Here is an 11,215-nt window from a genome sequence, read left to right as displayed (position 1 = left end):
TGTTGGTCTTGTTTATGTGCTAGAGTGTATGGACCAATAGGGGGGGTGATTGGTTGCTTTGGTTGACTTGAGGTTGGGTTAATAATTGTTTGGGTTGGTTGTAATGTGGAATAGAGAGAATATGTAAGTCAATAATTCTATAACTTATAACTTAAGGAAAAATGGAAATGAAGAATGATGAATAACAAACATACAAGTGATTATGCCATATTCAAGATCGGTTTACGATTGTCTTTAATCATTTAAAGATTTGCGAGATTTGCTTGATTTGTATGAATTAATTCCTCAATAATAGTCGATTCAGTGGTTGTGTTAAAAGCTGTCTAGGTTCGTCTATAAATAGCTAACCTGATTTCCTATTAACATTTCGTGGTTATATAAGGTCACTACTTGGGGCTAGGTTTTAATTAAAAAAGACAGCGTTGGATTAGTTTTTGACTAGAATATGGTAAATAATTATTGACATTCAAAAAACCATCTGAATCGATGGCCCATAACCCATCTGTAGTATAATAAACTATCTATCAATTATTTTTTAAGAACAAAGTTATGAATATGTCTAACAATATAACCAACATATCGTATTGTTGTCGAAATACTACATTTATAAGACTATATTTTGCTTCATAACATTGATCCCAGACGTTGTTGTGAAGTCAGTGATCATCCAGGTGAGTGTAGTCTTAAAGAAGACTTGAACTAGAGAAAGTCTTTGAAATGACTTAGTCCAGCTCAGGTTGTCCAAAGGTCAGTCACCACTAACAATATTCTTTCTTGCCAAAAGAAGAGTATTAAGCACACTACCAAGCAGTTATTGATCAAAAAACTGGTGAAACAAGTAAAGTGCATCAGCTATCTAGGTGTATTTATAGACTCTCATCTTTCTTGGAAAATCATATTCAACATATTGTCATGAATTAAAGCGTACTATCGGTATACTATGCAAAATTCGCCATTATAACCATTATCACCTATAACCATACTCAAACAACTATATCATACTTTAATTTATCCCCACTTGACTTATACTGTTATAACATGGGGAAACACCTATCCATCTAGTCTTACACCTCTTATTACACTTCAAAAGAAAGCTCTAAGAACGATAACCTTTTCTGACTTCAGAGCTCCTTCAAGTCCACTTTTTCAATCTCTGGGAATACTTAAACTCAAAGATATAATTTATTTGAATAATTGTATATTTATGTATGATTTTCACTCAAACACTCTGCCATCAGTTTTTCATGACTTCTTCATACCATTAAGTAAAATACATACCTACAGAACACGATTAGCTTCAAGACTCTTTCTGTATTTCCAAAATAATAACTAATTATGTCAAATTTAATATCCTTTACGTCGGTGTCATTACTTGGAACAAGATCAAAGATGAATTAAAAAGAAATAAACGTTCAAGTTTAGAAAAAAGTAATAATAGATCAAATTTTAAAAACTTACTAGTAGTTACTCTGATGCACTTTACTTTTCGCCCATGGTTTCTTCCTTCTTTTCCTTTATGGTTTTCTCTTTCTTGATTATCATTATTTTTACTCCAATCTAATTACATTTGTTTTTGGATTTTCCTATTTCTATACTTATTCTTGTAACAATTATCAAACAGTACCAAATGACCAATTTGCTACCTAACCTGATTAGCACTGCTATTTTTTGGTAGCAAGTGGTTCCTCAATTTTTTATTGTAATCATCAAAATATTTAACAATTAATTTGCAAATCAGAAGGCACAAATAAAGTTCTATTCTATTCTATTCTATTCTATTCTATTCTATTCTATTCTATTCTATTCTATTCTATTCTATTCTATTCTATTCTATTCTATTCTATTCTATTCTATTCTATTCTATTCTATTCTATTCTATTCTATTCTATTCTATACAACACTCAACCTGACGATAACACTTCACAACAAATATGTATAATATGTATATCGTATTGTTTTCCTAAAAGAGAATACGGTCTATGTTGGATTAGGGAATTAGAAGTTAGGGATCAGAAGTTTATATGAAATAAATAAGTTATGCTACTCCCATAAAAGTGCATGGCTTACCTTTCCCCTTCTCTTCAACCTTTAGGTGCACATAATATGGTAGAACTGTAGATACATCGTCACTGATGCTTGCAATGTATTCATTAGTGTCACTGACAGTAAGGTTCTTCAACACAAACCAAACACGACCTATTGTCAAGTTTCCAAGAAATTCTACTCTCTTTTTCAATGTCGCATCAATATCTTCGTTAAGGTGCACTTTTCCATTATATCCATTAACAGTGATAAAATGAGGATCGGGGATGGTGCCCTTTCTTATTCCCCATCTGGCAGAAAGGATTTTTGTTTGATCCGTCGTATTCCACATAAACAGGGCATCTTCTCCAATGGAACATCTGATATATGTTGGACCCTTTATGGAGTATACTTTGTCAAAAAAGAAGAAAATTATAAGGTATTGATATATGTTTGCTATTATATGGTGCTGCTGTCTGCAATGATGACTGTATTGCATGAAGCATATCCGTAGATGACAAAACATAAGGAAGGTAGCAAATTCATAAACATAGTATAAAGATTATAGTGCAGTCACAAAACTAACATGTTTGTATTCAAAGCACCGCTACTAGCTGAAAGCAACATTTTCTGATTCTCATATCATTTTGATTACAAAGCGCAAATACGAAAAATCTGAGAAGATGCATACATATGCTGGAAACAAATTCTTAGACCCTCTCTTATGATTAAATAGAAAGAGCCGATTTCATAAGCTACAATTTGTTTCTAAATCCAAAATCGCGGACATTACATACACCTACTGCTGAATTCGACTGACTCCGTGTAGATTGTGTTCGTATTGCAATTTATGTACTCAGTCTATCGATATACAAGGACACGTAAACCCGTCTTATTTAACGACATTGACTGATTTTGATATAATTTTATATACGAATGCTTGTGTAGGCAAACGAAGATTTGTAGAAAGTCACTAATAACAAGGCCTTTTATGTTTCCTAAAAGCATTTCATGTGCTTAAGAAAATAAAAAAAAGACTTAACTACTACTTTAACAGTATTTGATTTTAACTTATACGTATTTAATATATATCTGAGTAATGCCTATTGGTATTTGATGTGTATCTTAACATATTTGTTAAATCGCTCTGTATTTAATCTATGTTTAAAAACCTATTTAATAAGTATTTAACAAGCACTATGTTCAGGTACAGATAAGATAGGGTATCTTGTTTATACTTGTATAGATCTTAATATATATTTGAATATCAAGTATGTGTCAAGTCAATAGACTTAACTCCTACTTGTGCGATGATCTGTAATAATATAGGTATTAAGTAGTGTACTTAATATGTGCTTAACAACAGCAAACCTTCCCAATGACTAAATACATATTAAGTACCATTCTTAATATGTATTTTTATTGTATTTTAGTTGAAGTATGTGTCAACTCATAATTGTGCGATGATTTGTAAAAAATAGGTATTAAGTAGTATACTTAATATGTGCTTAACAACAGTAAAACTCTCCAATGACTAAATACAGTTTTAAGTACCATACCCCCCTCCCCCCCTTTAGCTGGCCGCTGGCCATTTTATTCATTTATTTACCGCCTTATGCATGAAGGAAATTTGTTTCATTTTATTTTTTTTAATTTGGATTAATTCTTTAGACAACCTCATTTTCGCTATACATTTTTCTAATGCATGATGGTCTTTCATCAATTTTGCAAGATGCACTTTATTGGCTTTCCTTATTAGCATATGACGGAGATTTGTTTTGGAAATTATCGGATCCTATCCAGCCCCCCCTTTTGAAATTTCCTAGGTCCGCCCCTGAATAACACCTACTTGTTGCGTTTTCATCAGCGTTTTTAACCTACATTAGGAACACCGACGTAGCTTTCACTAGTTTTTAGCTAGTTATCTCTTCAAAATAAAGTTTGGATATTTTTACAGATAAAGAAATTAAAATACTATTTTTATCAAGTGAATTACATATAGGTACCTACGGTAGATATATAAAAAATATTTTAAAATGCATGATATCGCAGTGAAACCTCGCTCTCAGATTTAATAATACGGTAATTAAAGGTTGTGTGGGCTTCCTGTGAGCAAAAGCAATAACGACCAATGAAAACTCTGTATTTCAACCAAGGGAGCACGGCAGACATAAATTTGTTGATTGGTCTTGCTGTGGTAATGACGTATGCTGACGAATACGGTTATCCGCGAAAAATAGCGTGGGTTCAAGTAAATATCAAAGATGGCGGCATATATAATATTGACGGGGAATGCAACTTTTTCAAACTTTTCGACAATGCTACGTCAGGTTGCCAGGGCCACTTGGGTTGCCAGGGCCAGTTAATGAGCTAAATTATTGCTAATGTATGCGTCCAGGTCGACTCGGTCAATGGGTATTTCATCTATTTTCTCTTTGGTTTTACGGTTCAACAGTTTGTTCGCCGCAAGTTCACATCTTGGTGAATTTTGGGATTTCAAAGTGAAATTGATTAGCGATCTTTCAGGCTGATAATACTGTAGCTTCAAAAACTCCTCAAATCCACAATTTCGAAAACGATTTCATCACACAGCAGAAGGATAAGTTACTCTGATAGCTCTGTAAGTTCTAGATACAATTTTCAAAAAGTATTTAGTGTAAATATGCAATTCCAGAAAATATTTGAATCCTTGAAAACGAAATAATTTAAATTGTTGATTGATCGACCTCGTACTTTTAGTGCTTCATTGTTTTTTTGTTTTGTTTTGTTTTGTTTTGCTTTTTTGTATTTACATCCCGTTCTTTGCCTTTATAGCTTTATACTAAGGCTGTTAATAATTTCCAGAGGAATATCGTTTATACATGTATTAAAATCTACTTTTATAATTGTATTTGAAGTAATTTTTATTCGCCAAAAGACAAAGGCTTGCTGTTGCCTTTTACCCTAGAATAAAATCAAGTTTTTACGACTGACAAGACGATTAAAATTCTATCATTAGTAACCAACACACGGAAATCCTTTTTACGGCCTCTTTATTTGCTTTGAAGGCAATAATTATTCCGTGTTTGGATTTTTTCGGTAGCAATGCCAAAAAATGAATGTAAATTTACTTCCCTTCTTTCTCTCCTCTTTTATAATTTCCTTCAATAAAAAAGTTTTGAAGGCCTGCATTTCATATGATATAAAACACACTAAATCCAATACTAACTGAAGAAAAAGCCTTTGTTTGTCTGACCCAGACAAAGCATCATTAAAAGAAAGAAAAGCAACAAAATTAAGAAAACAAAGTGAAGACATTTTGGTTTCCGATATGCAAATGTTTTAAATAAATTATCTTCCAGGCTGTTTTAATTGCTAATTTATGCTAATGCTAGGCTTTCACGATAAACAGCTGGCCAAAAACACCGTGATGAGCATGCTACAAAGTACGTTGGTAATTTCCTGATGCTGATTGGCCGATACCCGGTCACATGATCATAGTTTCACTCCCCGTCATTTATATTTATCATCCGCCATATTGTTTACGTATGAGCCCGCGCGACTTTTAAGTAACCGCATGCGCATCTATACCACAGGAGGACCAATCAATGAAATTATGTACCACAGGAAGACCAATCAACAAATTTATGTCTGCCGTGCTCCCTTGGTCAATATTATATATTATCATATGACCCGTACGGCCCTGCTCGCGCGCTCTAATAAAAGCATTGGAAAAAGTCACGTGATTGGGGCCGGACGGGCTGACGTAAGCGGGCCGGAAAAACCCGTCCGGCCCTCCTCGAATCCGCGCGCTTTCTTTTTCTTAATTATTTTTATTTTCGTGAGGGTCATATGATAAAATGCTTATTGACTGAGTTAGGTCGGGCCGTACGGGAAAATATTTGGCTCTCGGTCATTTGTACGGACCTCGCTGCGCTCGGTCCGTAAGACATGACCTCGAGCCAAATATTTTCCCGTACGGCCCTCCCACTCAGTCAATAGGTACATATTATCATATGACCCGTACGGCCCTGCTCGCGCGCTCTAATAAAACCATTGGAAAAAGTCACGTGATGGGGGCCGGACGGGTTGACGTAAGCGGGCCGGAAAAACCCGTCCGGCCCTGCTCGAATCCGCGCGCTTTCTTTTTCTTATTTATTGTTATTTTCGTGAGGGTCATATGATAAAATGCTTATTGACTGAGTTAGGTCGGGCCGTACGGGAAAATATTTGGCTCTCGGTCATTTGTACGGACCTCGCTGCGCTCGGTCCGTACGACATGACCTCGAGCCAAATATTTTCCCGTACGGCCCTCCCACTCAGTCAATAAGTACATATGCCGCCATCTTTGATATTTACTTGAGCCCACGCTATTTTTCGCGGATAACCGTATTCGTCAGCATACGTCATTACCACAGCAAGACCAATCAACAAATTTATGTCTGCCGTGCTCCCTTGTTTCAACACGTGACAAGATTTGAAAGGTTGGCGGTCATTTTTACTAAACCGTTGAAGTAGAAATATATAAACGGCGAAGGTTTGCTTGGTTTATCCCTTTCTGTTGTGCTAAAATGGCTTTTTATGGTTGGTTAATGATGCGTGGAAGATGTTGGATGCCTTAACCAAGATAATGTCGTTTTGGAATAAGTAAAGGCCGCGAAAGAGCCAAATACTCGCTTCGTATTGCAAGTTGTTGTTCATCGATCTACAGTCGAAGCTCGTAAAGGCGCAAAGATCGTTTGGTAAGTTGTATTTGTTGACTTATTCAGTACGATAAACCTAATAACATGTTGTTGAAATGCCGAGTTAGTTTTAATGTGAGAGATAAGTTTAATAATACGCCGAAGTTTATTCTTGCCTCGATGTTTTACATGAGTTTACACTAGCCCAACAGGCAAATGTTTATCGTAAACAATATGGTCAAATGTCTTTAAAAAACTACAAAATACGCTTTACCAAATGTACTTCAACAGTACTTCTAGAAAATGTAGGTATTTAATTTAATTTGACTGTTTTCTATCCAGTATATACTAGCTATTGACCCGGGATGAATTGGTTGTGCATTTGACAAAGAGGGCTATATAAGCTGCCTGCCAGAATACTCTAGAAGTTAATTTCTAATTTCTGCCAGTAATTAATTTCTTTAATTAATCTATTTTATTACTGTTATGATATTGATATTTATATGTGCTTTGTTACCTTTTCAGATTTCTAATGATTTTCTATATCTTTTTATCAACAGAATTCGAGGATAATAAAAAGGTCAAATCTGTCAAAAAAACATTCAGAAAAGTAAGGAAATGAAGAAAGCCTTGTCACACAGCCACTCTTCAACAATAAAAACAGTTCTGTTTTTTTTAACAAAAGCCTTAAAGTAACTTATATCAGGGAACTTTGTAACTTCAGAACTTGTCAATGACTATTAAGGGTATGGCGAAAAGCTTGAAAAGCATAACAATCAATTTCAGTTCATTTTTGTTAACTTTGCATATTTTCCAATACCTAGTACATGTTCATGTATTTCAACCCATTTATCATTTTATTGTATCACCTTAGCCAAAAGTGTGAGAGCTTATATACACTGTAATTTTGATCGAGCTGATTCAGCCCCAAAAATGGGGCCGTTTCGGTGTGTAAAATATGGCACATATTTTGGGGCTGATTTGGCCCTGTTTCTAAAGGGCTGAATTGGACCTGGTCTTAAGGGCTGAATTGACATTCAGAGGAGGAGCTAAAACGAACCCACACAAGTCTGTTTTGGAAAATGAAGGTGCTGATTTGAAAGATAGAGGTGCTGTTTTGGAATTCTTAGGAGCTAAATTAAATTTTCATAGAGCTGAAACGTTACCAAATTTAGGGTTGTTTTGGCCATGAATTGTTCATAATAGCCCTTTAAGAAATTACCATACATTGTTGTACATGTCGTATTTAGAATTATGACACTATTTCTTTTTTTTTTATTTAAAAATTTAATTTTGAAACCACACTGTTACAGTCAATAATACATATATGCCAAAATTAAAAACTTTGATGCAAAAGGATTACATATATGTGGAATATTCATAGTGCAGCGATACACTTTACTACATGCAGATAGATAACTATGCAAAAGTAGCGTTGCCCAGGGTTGAATCCTAGACACGACCTCTTCCCATACAGAGTGGTTTTCAGGTTGTCCTTGACTTAATTTATGCATTTGAAATTGCACTAATGAAAGAGGTCACCGACATTAAGGTATTCCTACTTCAAACAGTGTTTATTCTAAGAAAGACAAAATAATCCCTCCCTTCTTATAAACAATGTTAAAAACATAAAAAGATCCCAGAAGAGCAATAATGCCATCCATGATTGGGGGAGAGTGCATGATATTCTTCCTTCACACAGGTATGTAAAGGGCATCCAAATCATGCAGCTCTCCCACTCCTACTAACTGTGGCTGTACAAACTTCTGATTTTCATCATCAATGTTGGTGTCTCTCTGAAAATAACAACAACAAAAATTGAAATTTGCAGCAAATATTGTTCATGACATGGTGATGAATACTCCAGTTTTGAGTTCCCTATTGCAGTGTTAGCCTCAATTGCATGCAATATATTCTTTAGCATTGTTACAGCCCCTAGTAATGATTTTAGAAATGTATACAAATAAACAATACAATTGCTTTAGAATTCCATGGGTGTTGTTCTAAGTGCTGAATAACTTACGCACAATCGAGGCTAACCCAAAGCAAAAGGGAACTTGAAACTGGAGTATTGGGATAGCCCACTTTTGACATCCTAGTTGAGTGATATTGCATACATCTTAAGAACATCTTATGAGATTTGGCATAAGTTGGTTAATGAAAAAAAAATTAAGTCAGTCTTGACCAGACAAAGCAGCCTCCATACTTGTAAGATGTTTTTGCATCTCTTTATTTTTTCCAGCATATATTATAATCTAAAGTGGATTAATAAATTCATTTGTTAATTTACTGCTGCTACAAAAAAGAGAATAAAATAGCTAGTATATTTTAGTTGAATATTCATTGCTCACTCCACACGTAAACACTTGGGCATCAAGGGGATTTATTCTAACCTTAGGTTGCCATTCAATGAATTTTTCTTTTACACCTGTTATAAGGTCATCATTTCAAAAAATTAATCTTTATTATAGCATAATTATAGCAAATATTGACTTATTTAAGTCAATAATAGTTAAAAATTTAAAAGGTTTATGTCTCGTAAGCAAAGTAGTATCATAACATATACAAGGAAAAAAAATTTTAGCACACTGCTACCTAAAATGTAATCAAGCAATGCATCTGGGACATGAATTACCAAGACTCAAGGTCTCGCTCTCAACATGCATTTACCTTGATCACAGATTAGAACACACACACACATTAATAACTCTGCCTTAAGTCTAACCAAGCAATGCATACTGTACATGAATTAACAAGACTCAAGGTCTCACACTAACATGCATTTACCTTGATCACAGATTAGAACACACACAATAACACTGCATTATGTCCAACCAAGCAATGCATACTGTACATGAGTTACCAAGACTCAAGGTCTCACACTAACATGCATTTACCTTGATCACAGATTAGAACACACACATTAATAACACTGCATTATGTCAAACCAAGCAATGCATACTGTACATGAGTTACCAAGACTTTGAAGGTCTTGCACTCAACATGCATTTACCTCAGTCAAATATCTAAATAAAACTGCTAAAGTGTGTTGAAAAACAGTTTCTTGCAAGTTCTGATTACAAATGGAATGGTTCAAAATTTCCAATTAGAATTTAAAAGTTCAGTTAAATTATGACTGCTTTGTACAGTATTGGAGTTTAACCTGCAGTATGACACATACCAGTGTACTTTTTGAAACCGTACCTCGAAACAAATTGCTATTGCAAGTTTGAAATCAGTTTAAATTGTATTCTTAATTACTTGTTTCATAAAAATTAAGTTTATATGAAAAGGAACCTAGTAATCGCTGTAATAAGCTTAAATCAAAGTACCTTTCTGCATTTTGGAGTCAAATTGTTTATACTGCTGGATTAATCCTCCTCTATTTCTCTCTACATAAAGAAATAACAGAAAAAAGTTACACGTAAAATGAGTTTTACTAGAATTTTAAATTTCAAAATGTTAAATTTCAGCTCTCAACTCAGATCGGATTCAACTGTACATAAAATTACGGTAATACATTGATTATAAGAATACAAAAGACTTCACTTACATTTACACTCTCACGGCTTGGAGGTGTCCACTGAGGGGTAACGACCAAACTGTTACTAGAACCACCAGAAGATGAGTGGAGCTTCTTCTACATTATTTTCTGTGATTCGAGCGAGAGAGTCACTAGCTGGAGAGTTATTTGTGGAGATAGGAGGCTGAAAAATAAAAACGACAGAATAAGAAGGTTATAAAAAATATATCCAATATACCAATCCACTAAAGAACTATGAAAAAGACTAGAAAACTATGAATTCGACAATATTCTTGCGGCCGTGAACAATATCTTCCTAAATCTTAATCCAAACCGTCGTTGAATATTGCGCCAAAACCGTTGACGCATGCTCAGTACAAAGCAGCCAAGAGGACTGGGGACTACGAAAGAGTGGCGGAGAGCATGTGAACCACAGGCAGCCCAAACAAGGTTCCTGTGTATGGTTTATAAGGGAATATATGGTACTTATGATAAAGTCATGGCAATAAAATGTTTGACTCAACAATTTGCCCTCAAAAATTGGTTCAGTCGTTGCTTTTACTTTATTCTATTCAAAATCTGCTCTGGTAAAGAAAAGCAGATTTTGAAAATCCTACTAAATGGCCTCTAATCGTGCTGAAACTTCACCAGAATACTGAACAAAGTAAAAGCAACGACTGCAGCAAATTTTGAGGCAAATTGTTGAGCAAAACATTTTATGGTCATGACTTCATCATAACTCCCATACATTCCCTTATAAATCATACACAGCAACCTTGTTTGAACTGCCTGTGTGTGGACCACCAGAAAATTGCACAACTACATATTACATTACCTCGCTGTCCTTGTCGTCATCGAGAAATTTCCTATTAGAGTCTTAAAAAGTTTCCTTTCTTTAAACACAGGCAGAAATTGCATCATTTCCGCTTCGTCTTTAAACAATCCAATAAGCTCCTCGCCGTCAAGACCATCGGCAGCTGAAAAAAGAAAGGGCCACGATCTGTATTAA

General features: G+C 34.7%; 1 protein-coding gene and 1 long non-coding RNA gene across 9 annotated transcripts in view; one reads left to right on the top strand and one right to left on the bottom strand.

Moving 5' to 3' along the window:
• Positions 1-348: 348 nt before the first annotated feature.
• Positions 349-11,215, bottom strand: part of LOC116296762 (uncharacterized) — a 46,084-nt gene continuing 35,217 nt past the window's right edge. For 3 of the 8 annotated variants that reach the window (XR_016120739.1, XR_016120743.1, XR_016120741.1), the window contains 4 exons: positions 11,042-11,183; positions 10,237-10,390; positions 10,016-10,075; positions 7,947-8,479 (listed from right to left, as the gene is read on the bottom strand). Coding sequence is in view for 5 of the 8 variants with exons in the window: in XM_089035383.1 (XP_088891509.1) it covers positions 2,036-2,433 (398 nt within the window). In the remaining 3 variants the exon portion in view is untranslated. Of the gene's footprint in view, positions 397-1,930; positions 2,434-7,946; positions 8,480-9,076; positions 9,112-9,353; positions 9,430-10,015; positions 10,076-10,236; positions 10,391-11,041; positions 11,184-11,215 lie in introns of those variants that run through there. The other 5 variants (XM_089035383.1, XM_089035387.1, XM_089035385.1 and 2 more) reach the window with 3 other exon arrangements.
• Positions 6,479-9,014, top strand: LOC116290967 (uncharacterized). The gene is made up of 2 exons (XR_016120744.1): positions 6,479-6,743; positions 7,244-9,014. It is a non-coding gene; the product is annotated as an uncharacterized LOC116290967 (long non-coding RNA).

Source organism: Actinia tenebrosa, unplaced genomic scaffold (genome assembly GCF_029948245.1).
Source record: "Actinia tenebrosa isolate PJP-AT-01 unplaced genomic scaffold, QUT_ActTen_1.0 PGA_scaffold0__85_contigs__length_37466705, whole genome shotgun sequence".
Lineage (NCBI taxonomy): Eukaryota > Metazoa > Cnidaria > Anthozoa > Actiniaria > Actiniidae > Actinia > Actinia tenebrosa.
Note: the sequence above shows the minus strand (reverse complement) of the source record. Positions and strands in the feature narration are given on the sequence as shown.